This window comes from Neofelis nebulosa, chromosome 10, assembly GCF_028018385.1.
Source record: "Neofelis nebulosa isolate mNeoNeb1 chromosome 10, mNeoNeb1.pri, whole genome shotgun sequence".
Classification (NCBI taxonomy): Eukaryota; Metazoa; Chordata; class Mammalia; order Carnivora; family Felidae; genus Neofelis; species Neofelis nebulosa.
In genome coordinates this window covers 113825746-113842856 of record NC_080791.1, presented here as the reverse complement: position 1 = coordinate 113842856, position 17111 = coordinate 113825746, and the positions used below count along the sequence as shown (strand labels likewise).

The following is a 17111-nucleotide window of genomic DNA, read 5'->3' as shown; positions in this document are numbered from 1 at the left end:
TCCTGCCTCCCACATTCCTCCCAGAATCAAGCCTGGGGCAGGATTCCACTTGCATGCTCCCAGGACAGGAAGCTCACCCCCTCCCCAGGCCCCTTCTCTGCTCACCCACCTCCCCCCAGGATGTGTTCTGCGGCCACACCGAGAACAAGGCCACACTCTTCGGGGGAGGCCCCGAATCCCTCCAGGGGTCCTGGTGCCTTGGGTCAGGGCTGGGGGGCAGCAGGGGTGGCAGGAGCTGGCCTCACCACCCCTCCCCTGCTGCCTTTGTGTCCTCTGGGGCAGCCAGAGGCTCAGTTCTCCGGGTGTGTTGACAAACACAGAGACACGCAGGACGCAACCTACCTCCTGGGCGGGCCCATGTGGTCAGAGGCCCCTGCCCAGCTGGAAACCACAGTGGGCGGGGAGGGGCGGAGGAGGGAAGGAGGGAAGAGGAGCAGGGACCGGAGGAGGCCACCATGCAGTCCTGGAGTCGAGTCAGGGTGGCCAAGTGCCAGCTGCTGGTCACCAGCTCCTTTGTCTTGGTAACAGGCTGGTCAGGCGGGAAGGGTGGGGGGCGGGACGCGTTATCGGACCTCTAGGACTGTGGTTCCCCCACACCCAGCCCTGCTGTCCCTATCCTGCCCCTGGGACATGCACTTGGAGCCCCTGGTGGTGGAGTCCTGGCAGGTGACTGTGGGGACAGGACGCCCCTGGGGGCCTAGCCAGGCAGCATAGGTCAGAGGGGGCAGGGGGCAGGGGGAGGGGGCTGCTGGGGTGGGGTGGGCCCATCCTCCACTGTGCAGACAGAATGACCCAAGGTTCTGGGTCCTTTCGGCAGCTGGAAAAGGAATGTGTGTGGTGGGGGAGGGTGGGGAGTGTGTGTGTTGTTGGTGCATCTGTGTGTGCAACACAGTGTCTGGGACAAGGTGAGCCTGTCCCAAGTGAGACCATGAAGCTGAGGGAGGTTGGCCAATGGACCCAGGACACCCAGACCCTGCTCTCTGGGGCCCCGTTCTGCGCCCAGCCCTGCCCCCACACTGCGGGTCTGCCCCACCCTCAGCTACTGGGCCTTTCTATGGCCGCCATGGCAGCTGTCAACTACCTAGGGACACACTTTGCTGTCGTCGGCCGCGCATCCTCAGACAGGACCCCCTATGAGGCCACACGCCGCTGGGGTAAGTGAGGTCCTGTCGGGGTGGGGGAGGCTGCAGGTGCAAAGGCCGTGGGGGGGCATCCTGGGCAGGGGTGAGGGCCTCCTAGTGGAGCCAGGCTGGGCCAGGCAGTGGGTCAGGGTAGAGAGGGCCACCCCGGGGTCCTTCTCCACTGGGCAGAGCCAGGGCCCGGGACACAGCCTCTGCCTCTCCCGAGGCCTCCCACCCTCCCTTGGGGGCCTGGGGACAAGCGGGACTATCACGAGCATCCAGATGGCCTCGTGTCCTGGAGGTGTTGCTCCAGGACAAAGGAGCCGGGACCTGGATGCACTCTGGGGGCTTGGTCTCAGGCAAGAGCACAGGACGCCAAGGAAGGCAACCGTGGGGGAGACTGAGGCCCACAGGATCGGGCCGTGGTCCCAGCCCCAGGCCTCCTGCCCCTTAGGCCCCAGTTTTTACCCTGAAGTCGGAATCCTGGAGCAGGAAGCCTGGGTCTTGAGCCTGGACTGATAAGACACCCCGCTCTTGCCCGGTGGCTTCCGAGATAGCCCGGGCGACTGCAGAAGCAGAAGTGGGGGGCGGGGCCTCGGGCCTCCTCCTTCCCTCTGGCCTTCTGAGCATTGGGAGGAGAGGGAGTGGGTGGTGGGCGGGACGTCCTGCCTGAGGGGGGCGTGTGGACCTGTTCAGAGCTCCCAGAAGTCCACCCCCCAAGTGTACCCTTGGGTCGGATTTCAGACACAAGCCCTGTGCACTCCGGACCCCGTCCGGGACACCCCTAACCTCCTCCTCTCTCTCCCCACCCAGCCTTCTCCACCAGCATCAGCCTGGCTGGGCTCCTGACCCTGGGCGCCCTGCTGGGTGCTGTAGCCACCGTGAGGGAGGCCGGGGGCCTCATGGCTGGGGTGAGTTCTCCCTGCCCCTCCCCCAGCCCCTGGGGCGGGATCAAGAGCGGGCAGGGCTGGGAGCACCCCCCACAGTGTCGCAACAGAGACAGAGGTCCGAAGGCTGTGCGCCAGCTGGGACCCCCATCCACCGGGGCCAACCAGGGCCCCTCTGCCAGGCCTCCTTTACTCCGTCATCCAGGGGGGCAGAGTCGGCCCTCCCAGGCCTGGGAGCCATTGCCAAAGGCCCGGGGAGGTCTGGTTGCATCATGCTGGAGGCTCTGGGAACCGGCTTCCATTTCCTGTTACGAGGACACGCGGGGAGGCAGGGATATGCCCCCCCACCCCTCTGGTGGCCAGATCACTGTCAGTCGGGGCTCATGCGGTGCCCCAAGGCGGCCTGGAGCCCACAATGCTCCCTTGCAGCCGTGGGGAGGCTCTATCTGACTCCAGAGCGGCGGGCCCTTGTCCCCATCCCTGCCTCCCCAGGCCCGTCCGTCCTGCCCCCTCTGGTGCGAGCCCTCCTCTCCTAAGGGACCCTGGGCTCCCACCTGCTCCCCGCCACCGCCGCCACCAGCACATGCCCCCCCAGCCTGGGCCCCTTCCGGGACTCCCTACAGGCCCGGCACAGAGTCCAGTTGACAGAGTCAGGCCAGGCCCAAGGGCCCTGAGGGGGTCCCACAGAACCAGCCAGGAGGGCCGTCCGCTTCTCACAGGACAGAAGTCACAGGCGAGCGGGAGGAAGTGAAAAGTTTATTGAATATCAGGGTCAGTGACAGAGAAGATGGAGGGAGACGGGGGGACTCAGAAAGGACGGAGAGAAAGTCCCTCCGTCACTCAGGTTTGATTTGGCAAAGGGGTCCGGGGTACGTGTTTCTTCGGGACTCCAGGGTAGGGTCTGGTCAAAGGTGAGCATCACCGAGGGGGAGGGGGCGCCCACGCCAGTGCCTCCCAAGTTTGTCCACAGCTGACGTCCCGGAACGTGATGTTCCCTTCTGCTGAGACGTTCTCGCGTGCTTGGGGCCTAGGACCAAAGTTGGAGGATGACGAAGTTTCTTGCCTCCCCCTTGGAGTGAGAATGTGGCTTCTTTGTTTATTCAGATGCAAGGGCGGGGGGGGGGGGCTACACAGTTACAGAGTAACTGGGGCGCAGCAAAGAAACAGACACAGAGCCTTTCACCCGGAGCCCCTTCCACTGCCCGCAGGGCAGGCTCCCTGCAGCCCCTTGGGTCCTCCAGGCCTCCCTCTACCCCCTAGGAGACCCCCCTCCTGCCTCCAGCCCTCTCCTCCTGCAGACCCCACCCCTACCCTGAGAGCGGTTCATGGGGTCACCGGCCAGGGAGCCAGCCACCCCGGGGCTCGCCGAGGGCTGGCAGGGTCCTCCACCCAGCCCGTGTCAGCAAATGTTTGGGGAATGACTCCTGGTTTGTAGGGACACAGGCCTTTCCTAAAGCTGCAGTCCCAGGGGGGCTCGAGGGGCATCGGCTCCCCGCTGGCTGGTTGGCCAGGCAGGAGTGAGGGGGCACGGGGCACTGGGGCACTGGCAGTGCCGTCAGTCTGTGTGACCAGGAGCCCTAAGGCCCGGCTCAGGGAGCTGACAGGCGGGTGGACTGCCCCCCGCCCCCGAGCAGAGCCCTAAGGCTGGGGGCCTGCCAGCGGGGCGAGGCTGGAGAACGAGGCCGCACGCCCGCCTGGAGAGGCCCGCGCCGGGGCGGCAGCCTCGGCCGCCAGGGGGCGCCGTGGTGCCGGCCGAAGCGGTAAAGCTTCGGGAGGCGGGAGGTGCTCCCATTCCCGCAGTTCGCGCTCCGGGCACCCGATCCGGGCATCCCCAGCCCGCGGCGGCTCTTCCTGGTCCAGATGCTCCGGGGCGCCTTCCGCTCTGGCCTGTGGGCAGGGGGCAGGGGCACCGGGATTGAGCCGACAGCCGCCTGCGGCACCCCGCCCCCTCCCTGGGCGCCCGGCCCGATGCCCCCGAGGGCCCGCGCCAGGGAGCCGCCCCTGCGCGTGCACCTTCGTGCGCCGCGGTGTCTGGCGCGGCCGTGCGTCTGCACACGCCGAGCAGCGCGTGTGGACGGACTGGCAAGCGGGGGGACCCTTCCCGACTGTCCCCCGCCCGCCCCTTCCCGCTCCCACCTCCTCCAGCCTCGCCCCACGCGGGCCTCTCAGCAGGAAATGAGCGGAGCCCAAAGGGCGGCTGATTTATTCATGGTTTTTATTTAGAAGGAGAAAGCAAATGCTGGCCCTGGGCCGGCCGCACCCAGCGGCTCCAGGCTGTGCAGGCCCTTGGGGAGGGGAGGTGGGCCTGGGGCCGCCAGAGGCCCTCCCTGCAGGCGGGCGAGTGGAGGGAGGGAGGTGGCGTGCTCTCTCCCGAGGAGCGAAGCGATTTCTGGAAAATGCTGGTCTCCTGAGCTGGCTCAGGGCCCCCATCCTGGGAGGCAGTGTTGAGCGATGGTTTCCAGATGGAGAAGGAGGCCCTCAGCCAGTCAGGGAGGAGGGGGAACAGGAGGAGGGGGAGGAGGAGGAGGGGGAGGAGGAGGAGGGGGAGGAGGAGGCAGAAGGGGAGGAAGAGGGATGTGAAGGAGGAGGAGGAGGGGAAGGGGGAGAGGGAGGAGGAGAAAGAGGCAGAAGGGAGGAGGAGGGATAGGGAGGAAGTGGAGAGGGAGGAGAGGCAGGAGGGAAGAGGAGGAGGGGGAAGAGAAGGAGGAGGAGGGGGAGGAAGGTGGAGCCATCTCTAGGACAGGCAGGCAGGAGGCAGCAGGGGAAGACAGGGGGCTGCCTGCTCCCCCCACCCCCCGGCCCCCCACCACGCACCCCAGGGCAGAGCCAGAGGTCCCAGTGCTCCTACCAAGTTTGGGGACTGGTGGGCGTGGCCTGCTCTCTCTGGGCACCTGGTGGAGGCCCCTGGCATGGACTGTTTCTCTGTCCCGGCCCCGCCCAGCCAGTGTCCATGTGTCTGCGTCTGCGGGCATCTCTCGATTCCACTGGTCATCGATCCTCCTGGGTGTCATCCTTAGCGAGGCAGTGGCTGGGTGGGGAGAACCCGGCCACAGTCTGCCCCAGGCTGCAGACAGTCCCGGGAGGACTGTGCCCCGCGGCACGGGGCGGTGGTGCCCTCACAAAGCCAGCGCGGCGGGGAGGTGAGGCACACACAGCGGGCCTCTGGACACCTAGGCTGTGTGGTCAGCAGCCAGCCGAACTGCCTAGAGCTCTAGGAGACCTGGCCGGAGTCCCAGGTCTGAGGGTCACCGGCACGCAGGTGACCGGTCAAGCTGCAGTGGGGGTGACATCCCGGGGGCGGCATGTGAGCCGGGGTTCCTAGTGTCGGGTGACCTTCTGAAGCTGCCCACAAAAGCTCGGGTCATGCGCACTTCTCCGGGGAGGGGCCCATAATACTCCCCGGCCTCTGCCAGCGGGGGCTCAACAGTTCCAGACCCCCGAGCCAGAGAGAGGAGGGCACCGTGGGGGCACTGATGATGGAAAGACATTCCCCCCAGAGAACTCCATCTCCTCCAACGCTGGGGTCCCAGGGGGTGAAGACAGGAGGCGGGCCTCTGCCCAGACTCCCCCTACCTGGGGGTGCCCCACCTGCCCTAGCTCCTTCCAGCCAGAACCACAGAAGCCCAGCTGCAGAGGCTGGGGCTTGACCCAGAGGCACGTTCCAGAAAGCAAAAAGAAAGGAGCAGTCCTTCCTGTGCACCTGCAGAAGCCCCCACCCCCCACCCCTGTGCTCCACTTGCCGGACCCTTCTCCCAGATCCACATCCTAGCCCAGCGCCCGCCCCTGGAAGCAGCCCCACTGGGTGGGGGCTCCCATCATCCAGGGGACTGCCTCCTTCCCTGGGGTTCGGGGGACGTGGCGCTGCCACGGAAAGGCCCCCGCGAGCCAGAAAGACCAATAGGGGAAGAATTTGCAAACAAGCCAGAAGGCCTCGGCCTGTGTGTGCAGCCCGTGCACTAGGGGGCCCAGGCCCAGCCTTGAGGTGGCCGGCTGGGCCGCACAGGGTGACCCTCGTCTCTTCCGCCCCAGGGCTTCCTGTGCTTTGCCCTGGCGTTCTGCGTCCTGGTGCAGGTGGCCTTCTGGAGATTCCACAACCCTGCCCAGGTGAGTGCCTGCCCGCACCCCCCCTCCCCCAAGCATCACACAGCAGGGGGTACCTGAGCCAGGTAAAGTCCACTCTGGGGGGGACTGGAACCTGAAGGCCGGGACAGGCCACAGAAGCCCCCCAGGCCTGGGGGGGTCAGGAGTTGGAAAGGGGGTGAGGTGCGGGGGAGGGGCGGCCGGCTGACCTGAGGGACTGACTAGACAGCTCCGTGTTCCGGAAACTGGCCCAGAAGCCCTGCCGGTGTCCAGGCCTTATCCCCAGATGACAGCCACCCTTCAGCCCTGGAGCAGGGGCAGCCAGGGGGCCACGGAGGGGCAGAGCTGTCCTCCTGGTGGCACTTCGGGGTGGGCTCTTCCCCAGGGCTTCCGTGTTGGTGGTGATCGGGGCGGTGATGCCCGTGGGGGGTGGACCCCCACGGGAGGCGGTTCCCATGTCTGTCACCCCTCCGCCCGTCAGCTGCTGTCCTCTGTGTGCTTGCTATCTCAACACAGTGTGGATGGACTCAGGGTGTGAGAGGGGGGCCCCGTCCCGATTTGGGGGCTGGGGGGAGGCCCCAGCTCTGGGATAACTCAGTCCTCGGGGCCAAAGTCCCCAGAGAGTGTACATGAGCCAGGCTCAAAGCCCGCAGGCCTGGGTGCTGACCCAAGGGACCGAGGCCAGACCACAGCTTGGGGGCAGCGCCTCGGGCACAGGGGCCAGGACAGCCTGGCCCTACAGAAATTCTGTCTGAATCCAGAGCCCTGAGACGGAGCTGAGAGCCTGCCTGGGGAATGGGGCTGGCCCCCTCCCAGAGCAGGGCTGGGGGGCAAGGCAGGCCCCCCGTCTGGGCAGAGGAAACGGGTACCCAAGAGGCTCAGAGAGGGAGGCCCAGGGGTCCAAGCCCCTACCCCAGCTGCTCCCTGGCTGAGGCCAAAGGGACAAGAGACAAGCTCTCCGCAGTCCCCAGCAGTTGACAAGATCCTGATGGCCTTTGGGCCCAACCTTCACCCATGAGAGCCCAGACCCAGTTGGGGTCTCTGGAGCAGGCTGAGAAGTCAAGGGGCCAGCAGGTGGGACTGCAGACAGGGATGGGAGAGTTCTGCTGCATAGACCCTGTCTGCCCTGACTTTCTGTGATCCCTTCTCCGCTGGGCCTCAGTTCCTCCGTGTGCTCCCAAAGGACCAGCCCAGGCAAACCGAGGCCAGTCTGGCTAGAATGTACTCGGTTTCTGGCAAAACACTGTGCAGGCAGCAGGTGACAAGCCGGGATTTCTTGCCTATGTGTCTGAGTCCCAGTGGCCCCAGGGTCTCTGTTGCCCGGGCCCCCCGGAGATGGTCATTCAGGAAGAAGCAGAGGCCCCCAGGGGCAGCTGGGTCAGGAGACTGGGCCTGGCTTGTACTGTGTGCTTTTAGGTTTGTGCTGACCCTCTCTGGTCCTGGCTTCCCTTGCCCTCAGAAATGGGCTTCGTTTCTCCCTCACGTGCTCCTCGGATGGAGGAGGCCGGGTCACCGGGCCAGGTTTGATGGTCATGGCCTTGCTCTATAGAGGAGGTACTCAGGCCCAGGGGTCACCGTCCAGGGCACATTGTCCTGAGTCAATGCCTCTTTGCCCCACTCTGCCTGGGGTTTACCCTAGACAGTGCACCACCCCCCCAGCATCATTTGGGGTTACCACCCTGTGACCGGGTGGGAATCTGAGAGGAGCACTGTCTGGGGGGTATGGATCCAGAGACCCCAAGATCCCCTCCACCCCTGTGGCTCCAAACCCATCCTAGGGGGCCCCCCTGGGGTCCTGGAGGTCAGGCTCAAGGAGGAGGGACCCTGGCAAGAAGCACAGAGTCATCCAAGACCACCAGGTGCACTCCAGTTTTGTCATGGAGAAACAAGGCCTCAGGCTCCCAGAGCACCCCCAAACCCAGTAATGGGGCAGATGCCCAGGCCTGTGGGGAGGGTCCAGCTGGGCCCCCACTGCTAGGCCCCGGGGTCTTGGGTGAGGGGGCATAACTTTGCCTGAAGCGGGGGGCCGTGCCTCCTGCTTCTGGGGTCCTGGGGACAGACCCCGTTCAGCACAATTTCTTCCTACGCCAAGATTACAATCGCGAGAGCCGGCCGTGGGCCACCCGGCTACTCCCTGGGCCCTAGTGGGGGTGATGCAACCAGGAGGGCGGTCCGAGCTGGCCTCCTTGACTCAGCCACTTGCCCGCTGACCCCAGGCCCACTCTCCCAGGCCCCCAGATTCACAGGGACGCCCTCCCATGGGGACACAGTGGCTTCATGGTCTCCCCTCGTTTTATACTTAGAGACAGAGGCAGAGAGAGGGCCACCAGCCAGACCCTACTGCGGCGCTGGCCAGCCTGACGCCTGCCCTCTAGCCCAGTGCACTGCCCACCTCCCAGCAATTGGCTGGAAACCAGCTGGCCCAGTTTGGGATGGCTTGCAGTGCAGAGTCTCAATGGGAGGGTCCCTTAGTGCCAGGAGTGGGTGTGGAGGGGTTGATGAACGTCCCTCTGGTTCCTGTTGAGGCACAGGGGCTTTGGACATGGCTGGCCAAGAGACCCTCTGTGGCCCACCCACCCCGGTCCTCCAGGCTGCCAGCAGGACAGCCACCCTTTCCGGGGAGCATGAGGCTCATGTTGGGTCATCTGTTTACCCCCAGCCTTGGGGACAGCCCTGAGCAGCCATCGTGTCCCAGCTGTCAGTGTGACAACAGCACAGGGTGGAGAGGGGGCAGGGGAGGGCTCAGAGACTCTAGGAAAGGACAGGAGGCATCACAGGACAGGGGAGCTCAAAGAAGCCTGGCCCACGCCAGGAGACCATCGACCCCAGGGCAGTCAGGGAAGGCTTCCTAAAGGTGGTGAGATTCCAGTTTGTCTTCAAAGGACTCATTTGGCAACAGGTGGGCATTTAGGTCTGCAGAACAGGTGCTTAGGAAGATGGAGGCAGTGAGGTCTGGGTGACGCTGGGTGCGAGGTGAAGACAGAACCAGGCCAGGCCCCTGTCCACACCTTCCTTCTCCATTATCTGCCTTGTCTGCTCAGAGCCGGCCCTGGAGGCCCAGGCTTCTTCCTTGGAGCCCGGCTGCCTGGCTTTACAGACCCCACCAGGTGGTTCTGGGGAGAGACCTAGACCATCGGGGGGAGCTGAGCTCCTGGCAGGAGGCTCCTCCCAGCCTTCTCTGCCCAGGCCTGGCTGCCAGCCTTCCCTGTCCCACCCCCATTTCCAGATCAACAGAAGTAGGGTGGCCACTTCCCTCGGCCAGGCCTTCTACGCTCCAAAAGATCAGAGCCGGAGGTGACCGCGGCTCAGGGCTCTGGCTTATGGTGGCCGGGACCCCTGCCCCCAGAGCGGGACTGCGGCATCGGTGGCCCTTCCTGTGGGGAAAGATCCCCCCAGGAGAAGCCTCGGGGACTGCTGTGACCAGCCTCCCAGGAGACCTCAGAGAGCTCTCTGCCTGCTGGAAGGAGGAGGGGACTGTTTGGAAGACACATGGGGGCAGGCCCGCCTTTGGGGAGCTGCGTCCGTCATAGGGAAGGGGCTTCTCCCGCACAGAGGCCTTCCCGCGATGCTCTCCGTGCAGGTGGAGGATGCCGTGTTAGACACCTACGATCTGGTGTATGACCAGGCAGTGAGGAGCTCGTCTGTCACCCTGCGGCAGCAGCTGGTGGCCATTCAGGACACGGTGAGCGTGTGGGGGGTGGCCTCTTCCTCGTTGGGCGGCTCCGGGACACTCAGCCTCCCCAGGTGGATTGCAACCCCGAAAATGGGTACAGGGTGCCCTCCCAGAGTCAGCCAGCCGGGGCCAGATGCTGAGCAGGGGGTCCCAGGACACGGGCCACCAACGCCCTCTCGGTCGTGGGGAGGGGGGTACAAAGACCTCTCGTCTTCTCCCTCTGACCCGGGCAGGGCTGGCCACCTAATTTGGGGGGCCCGAAGCAAAACTAAAAAGGCTTCTTGTCAAAAAATGAAGAAGAATTTCAAGGTGGCGATAACACAGCATATCAAGCAAGGTGGCCACAGGGTCCTAGCCCGAGAGGCCCAGCTGGGCACGTGAGCCGTCCCACCTAAGTCACCTAAGTGGTGACACTTAGGGGACCTCCCCCCACCTGTGTTCTTGCAGTTCCTGTGCTGTGGGAAGAGCTCTCCTTTTGGCCTCCTGGGGGCCACGGAGGTCAGTCTGTGTCCAGGAGAGGAGGCCACCAGACAGGTGAGGAGGACAGCCGGGACCCTGGGCTCTCCCTCCCCGGGCTCCTGGAGGCTGCAGTGAGGGCTGGACTCGGCCCCAGGCTCCGTTCACGCCTCCACTGCCTCACGCAGTTTCAGCTCGGGGCTCCCCAAGGCCAGGCCTGCCCTCGGAAGCCTCCAGAAGCACAGAGGGAGGTGGAAGACAGACAGTGATCTGGAGGGGGCTCCTCCGGAAGGAGCCGGAAGTGCATTCGCGGAGGGAAGGAACAGCCTGGCCCCAGTCAGCCCGCCCAAGGGCCTCGGCGACAGAGGCTGGGAAGTCCCTTGCCCCCCAGAGAAGGACGTGGCCCTCCCTCCGACCAGCCCACCAGCCCTCCCCCAACCCACAGCCTTCCCTGCTCCCCTCCCCCATGTCCGGGAAACAAACCCACCCCTATCTGTAGGCCAGAGGCTCCTGGCCGCCCTCCAAGAAACAGACAGGAGGTTGCTAGGGCTCCGGGCCCAGCAGGGGAGGGAGGGCGGCGTGCAGGGGAGGGGCGAGGGCAAAGGAGGGCCCAGCGGGGCTGGCAGGGGGCTTTCTGCCACCCAGGAGGAGGCTTCGGGCGCCCGTCTGCAAAGCTGGGCCAGGGGCCGCTTGGCGACCTTCCAGAATGGCAGGGTCCCCACTGTACAGGCCTCAGGGGGTGGGAGTGGGCGCTGGAGGGGCTGGGGTGGAGTCCCTGACGGTGGTCTGGCCCCCAGCCTGCCTTCCAAGAGGAAGTGCAGCCACAGGGGGAGTAGGGGCTGATCAGGGGCCATTCCCCGCCCCCCCCCCCCCCCCCCACCCCGGGGCACCCAGGCCAGGCTGCAGCGTCGCGGCCCCGAGCTCCTGGGACCATTTCCAGCTGCCCTGGGAGCCAGAGGTCCCAACCTCCCAGCCAGCTGAAGTCAGTCCTGCGGCCCAGGGCCCAGCGAACACGGGGGCAGATAGAGGCACAGACAGACAGCAAGCCAGCCTCCCCTCCCCCATCCCAGCCTTCAGAGCAACATCCCGAATGTGCTTCCTTTCTGCAGCCGCCCCAAATGCCAACATCTTCCCCAGACCCAAATGCCGCCATCTGAGTGCTTCAGAGATGGGTCGGTCACCTCCCTTTTCTGGAGGCAGAGCCTCTGTGGCAGCCATGCCCTGGGGAAGCACTGGATGGGTATGCCCAGGACCCCAGACCAGTGCTTTCTCTGCCCCTCTTGTTGGCCAGCACCCCAACCCCTCCCCTCACTGATGCTCTGCACCCAGCCCTGGGCCAGGGAGTGAGGGAGAGCCAACCTGCCCACGGCAGCCAGATGCATGACCCGGCACAGGCTGCTCAGGGGACGCCTAAGAAAGGCACGCGCTGGACCCCGGGGCAGCGACCTCTAGTCCCCACAGAGGTCTGCTCTGTCCGTCCGTTTTTCACCTGTTTGTGATGCCATTCCCCAGAGCTCCCAGGCCCCACCGACTTCCCATCGCACCAGCATTCGCCTTCGGTGGGCACTGCGGGTCTCCGCCTTGGCGGGGGCCCTTGACCCCGGGCAGGGGAGGGGCAGTCAGGGCAGGCGCCTTACGAGCTGCTCTCTGCTCAGGACTGCTTGGTGGGGGTCAGGAGCTTCCTGAGGACCTACGGAAACATCGCCTCCACCCTCACTGGCATCGGCCTGGCCTCCACGGTACGCTCGCCCTCCCTCGGCACCCCTCCCCCACCGCCTGCCCCTGCATCCACAGGACCCCCACCCCGATGGAAGGGCGGACTGGGCAGCCCCAGGCTAGCATCTCCGGTCCGGGGGAACACCGGGGAGCCAGAGAGGACGCTGCTGACCCCAGGGAGGCAGTCTGGGGGGTGATGGTGCCCACCTCCCGAGACAGGCGGGAGCCCCGCAGCGCCCAGACCCTTCTAGGGAGGCAGTGCACGCCCCACTGGAGCCGCCGGTGCCTGTGCTGACGCCACCCCCACCCCCCCAGGTGTATGCCGTGCTGCTCAGCTCCTTTCTCTGGTTTGCCTTTCGCTCTGGCTGCAGCTTGGACCGGAGGGGCAAGTACACCCTGAGCCAGAGGTAGGTCCCAGCCCGCCCGCCTGCCCCCACCTCACCCCACCCCGAGTGCAGACGGCGGCAGGTGGAGGCGTCTGGGTGCTCACTGGCCAGAGAGCGCTGCCCCTCCCCGCTCCCGGGATGTCTCTACTGCCCCCGGCCGCTGGGACCCCCGGACCAGTACCCCAGTCCTCTAAGGCGGGTGCTTTGGGGGTGGCTGGCCATGTGGAGGGAGGGGGACAGCTGGAGAGCTGCCAGACCAGCCCCCCAGAGACGCCCCTCTCTTCACCCCACTCCTCACCGAGACCCGACCTCACAAGTGCTGTCTCCACCAGCACCGAGAGATAGGTGCTTCTGGGGCCCCGCACTAGTCCCAGGCCAAGACCTGTGATCCTGGGGAGCCCCAGGGCTCCCCGTGCACCAGGAGCAGGGAGGACCCAGGCTCAGCGGCCAAGAAGGCCCTCCTGGTGTTCACCAGCCCCGCCGCTCTGCCCTGGCCTTCCCGTCCTGCCCGGGGCCTGGTGCATTCTAGAACAGCCTCACAGTCCCCTCTGCTTCTTAGGGCCCGTGACTGCCGGCCCCAGGAGCCCAGCTTCTTCAGACGCTCCCCGGGGAGGCCCGCACTCCAGCACCCGATGGAAGCCGACGTTCTCGATGGCCGCCCGCGTGCGAGCAGACCCTCAGGGGGCCCTCAGTTCCTCCAGGACAGCTGACGCTGCGTCAACCACCTGTCCTGCCACCTGTCGGCCCACAGAGGCTGAGCGGGCCTGAGCATGAGCCTTACGAGGAGGGTGCGACGTGTTTTCTGCCACAGCGCGGAGGGACGGGGAAGGAGAGGAGGAGGCCAGCTCTGTTTCAGCAGACAGGGGGACCGGGGTTACTCACTGACTCCGCGGGAGCAGACTGGGAAGTGGTCGGAGCAGAGAAGCCACGGGGCAGGTTTGGGCACTCTGCTTAGTCTCACGAGGTCAGAGCCCAGGGCCGAGCCTGGCCGGGCGCCCCACTGGCCGCCGGCTCCGGGGGCTCCTACTTCCAGGCTCAGTCCGGCTGCTGGCTGGACATAGGTCCGTGCGGCTGGAGGACTGAAGGCCCCCTCCTTGCCAGCCGTCAGCGGACCACCTCCGTTCCTTCTCACGTGAGGCCTTCACGTCAGAGCCAGCAAGGCAGGCCCATCCTCTCGTGCTGAGACCTCTGACTTCCCCTTGCCCCCGGCCGGGGAGCTCACTTGCAAGGGTTCCTGTGGCTGCAGAAGGCCCACTGGGAACCTCATGTCTTTGGCAGAAACCCCACACTTCCGGTGGGGTGTTCACAGGTGCCAGGGCCGAAGGCGAGACTCGTGGGGTGTGTGCAGGAGGGCTCCGTAGACGTCCAGTTTCCAGGCCGCTCCCGCTGGTGGCTCCCAAGCTACCTCTCTCCATTCTCTCCAACCGTCCCTGAGGGTGTTCACTCTCTGCTTGAAATCGGAAGTCCCAGGTGGAACCCCGCATTGGCCCAGCCCAGGCCGAGGCCCCGGCAGAGCTGACCAAGGAGAGAGGAATGTCGGGGCCGTTTAACCTCCTTCTGGGGAGGTGGGGCCTGCCGCCACCGAGACCAGCAAAGGAGGGTCCTCCAAAAGGGAAGAACCCTCTGTGACAGGACGGGCAGGCAAGACAGTGGGCACGTGGCCACACCCCCCACCGTCCTCCTCTTGCGTTTCCCCTCGCACGCCCACGCACGCACACTTCCGGAGGCAAGCGTGTTCCCACCTCATGTAGCACCGGTGGCCCTCCTTCAGTGGAAGAGCTTGTCCCCAGGCGAGGACACCCCAGGGTCTCCTGGGTCCTGCATTCGGGGACAGCCCAGGGTCTCCGGCCACGTGCATTTGTCTTCTGGACCTGCTCTGGTCAGCTTGTCACCCTACAGCTTACAAAACATATTTTATAATTTTTTAAGTTTATTTATTTTTGAGAGAGAGAGAGAGCCGGGATGGGCAGAGAGAGGGAGAGAGGGAGGCTCCCCAACGGGTTCCTCCCTAGCAGTGCAGAGCCCGACACGGGGCTTGAACTCACAGACCGCAAGACCACGATCTGAGCCGAAACAAAGAGCCGGACGTTCAACCAACGGAGCCCCCCAGGTGCCCTGCAGAATGTGTTTGAAAGATCACAACCAGCGAGGTGTCCTCTGCACAGCAGTGGCGGAAAGAGGGAAAGAAGATAAGGGGATGTAGTTAAGCTCTACAAACACGGAACTCAGCAGCGGGGGAATCTCCAGACGGTTATTAAGAGAACAGCCGGGGCACCTGGGGGGCTTGTCCGTTAAGCGTCTGACTTTGGCTCAGGTCATGATCCCACCGTTTGGGGGTTTGAGCCCCACATTGGGCTTTGTGCTGACAGCTCAGAGCCTGGAGCCTGCTTCGGATTCTGGGTCTCCCTCTCTCTCTTCCCCTCCCCGACTTGTGCTCTGTCTCTCAAAAATAAATAAACAGAGAAAGAAAGAACGAAAGAAAGAAAGAAAGAGAGGAAGAGAAAAAGAAAAAAAGGAAGGAAGAAAGAAAAAAGAAAGAAGAAAGAAAGAGAAAGAAAAAAGGAAGGAAAAAAAGAAAAAGAAAGAAAGAAAGAAAGAAAAAAAGGAAGGAAGAAAAAAGGAAGTAAAGAAAGAAAGAAGAGAGAAAGAGAAAAAGAAAAAAGGAATGAAGAAAGAAGAAAAAAGAAAGAAGAAAGAAAGAGAAAGAAAAAAGGAAGAAAGAAAGAAAGAAAGAAAGAAGAAAGAGAGGAAGAGAAAAAGAAAAAAAGGAAGGAAGAAAGAAAAAAGAAAGAAGAAAGAAAGAGGGAAAAAAGGAAGGAAGAAAAAAAGAAAAAGAAAGAAAGAGAGAAAGAAAAAAGGAAGAAAAAAGGAAGTAAAGAAAGAAAGAAGAGAGAAAGAGAAAAAGAAAAAAGGAATGAAGAAAGAAGAAAAAAGAAAGAAGAAAGAAAGAGAAAGAAAAAAGAAAGAAAGAAAAGAAAGAAAGGGGGTGCGGGGGCAAAACCAAGGCCTTAATATAGCACCATCAAGGCTGGGTGGGCCCAAGCAATGGGCTGGTGACCCACCAGTGCAGTGTCCCTAGCAAGTCTGGCCTCTCTGTCCCAGCTTGGCGGGGTGGGGTGAAAGTAACCGGAAAACAGAGATCACTAGGAGAAACCAGACCTGGAAGTCCGGGGGCCACGTTGAGGCGCCTGATCAAGATAAAGACCGAGGGGAAGGCCGGGTGGCTGGGCTCCACCCTCCCTGAGGTGAGGAGTCCCCAGGCCTCCTTGACACGGGAGCCCCATGTGCTGTGGTGCCCAAACCCACGGTGAGGCCGCAGTTGGCCCGGGAGAGGGTCGCAAGTGCTGGAGAGAGCAGGCCGTCGGTGAGGTGTCTTCTCCCGGACGGGGTTCTGGGGGCGGACGCGGGGTCCGCCGGGAGGTGGCCCCCATCCGCCACCGTCAGACAGCGAGCACACAACTGTACCCCTCGAGCAATGTCCCTGGGACGCTTCCCTGTGCCCGTGACCCCGGAGCTGCTGGGCTGTCCTGTTCGGAAGTCCGGGTGCCGGTGGAGGGAGGCGACAGGGCCCCGCCCCGAGGGCTGACCCGCCTGAGGCCTGCCCAGTTGCAAGGGAAGAATGGGACAGGTGGGAGGAGCCCCTGCGTTTGGTTTCTGTGGACTCGTGGGCAGTGGCCAGCAGCCCGGCCCTGTGTCCAGAGAGACAGGGGACGGAGATGTGCCTGCTGCTGGCCCCGTGGGAGCTGGAGTAGGACCCGTCAATGCCCATCGGAAGGATGCCTTCCAGGCTTGGAAGGAGACGAAGCCACAGGCAGGTGTCCCTGAGTGCTCCGGGGGCAGAGTGGACGGAGCAGGGGCAGGGCTGCTGTGCAGAGCGGGCCGGGTTTAGACACACCAGGTGCCGGGAACAGCCTCAGTGGCCCGGCAGCCCGGTCCTCATGGGGACAGCGGTGCTCGGAGGGCAGGCGTTCCCCATCCTGGCCAGAAGGAGGGCTCGGGTCCCTTCCAAAGGGCACAAACAGAACGTTAGTAGCTGAGGCTAGGGGACTGAAACGACTATGTAATGAGGGCCGTGCAGCAGGAGATGACGCTGCCTCCCAGCGCAGTGCCACGGGAGCCACAGGAGCCACGGGAGCCACGGGAGAGGCGGGACAGCAGCCGGACCAAGCGTAGTCGCGTGCTTTGGACTTTTATGATCATTTTGCTGTAAAGGATGCGGCCAAAGGCCAAGGAGTGGCTTTGGACTTTTATGATCATTTTGCTGTAAAGGATGCGGCCAAAGGCCAAGGAGTGGCCGGTGATGTCATTAAAAAATGAATATTGGGTCTTTGTCTGGTTCACGGCACACATTCCCTAAAACCCCTGGTTTTGCAGTGTTGAGAGTGTCCCAGGTGTGTTCCTGCAGCGACTGGTGGCTTATGGACAGAGACTGGCCTCCCGGGAGGCCCGGCGTACTGAGAGCCCCCGGGAGGGGAGACGGCGGGAGACTCACCAGTGGCCAGCTGTGAGATCACCCAGGCCCACCCAGCGGGACCCCCCCGAGCTCGACTGGTGAACACGTGCAGGTGGCAGGAGGGGGGCGCCCCCAGACAGGGGCGTGGACCCCTTCCGCGGCACCTCGCCACCTGCATGCATGCCTCCCGTGTGGCTGTTCCTGAGTCGTGTCCTTATAATGAGTCGGTAACCCCAACGTGGGACTGGAACTCACGACCCAAGATCAAGAGTCGCACGCCCCACTGACTGAGCCGGCCGGGCGCCCCTGACTCAAGCTTTGGGGTCACTGGCCCCTGAC

General features: G+C 64.0%; 1 protein-coding gene and 1 long non-coding RNA gene across 4 annotated transcripts; both read left to right on the top strand.

The window, feature by feature from the left end:
• The first annotated feature begins 412 nt into the window (after nt 1-412).
• On the top strand, nt 413-14837 carry TSPAN32 (tetraspanin 32). Of its 3 annotated transcripts, none has more exons than XM_058690031.1 (9): nt 413-521; nt 1040-1154; nt 1935-2032; nt 6038-6112; nt 9669-9770; nt 10209-10295; nt 11873-11956; nt 12249-12340; nt 12879-14837. In XM_058690031.1, exons 1-9 carry the CDS (start codon nt 456-458, stop codon nt 13027-13029), a joined length of 870 nt encoding a protein of 289 aa, XP_058546014.1. In that variant the 5' UTR covers nt 413-455; the 3' UTR covers nt 13030-14837. The 3 variants fall into 3 exon arrangements, with proteins under 3 accessions (XP_058546014.1, XP_058546015.1, XP_058546013.1); XM_058690032.1 differs by lacking the exon at nt 413-521 and adding an exon at nt 548-714; XM_058690030.1 differs by lacking the exon at nt 413-521 and having other exon boundaries at nt 816-1154.
• A 458-nt stretch (nt 14838-15295) lies between these two features.
• On the top strand, nt 15296-16644 carry LOC131488329 (uncharacterized). The gene is made up of 2 exons (XR_009250167.1): nt 15296-16496; nt 16554-16644. It is a non-coding gene; the product is annotated as an uncharacterized LOC131488329 (long non-coding RNA).
• Nucleotides 16645-17111: the final 467 nt, after the last annotated feature.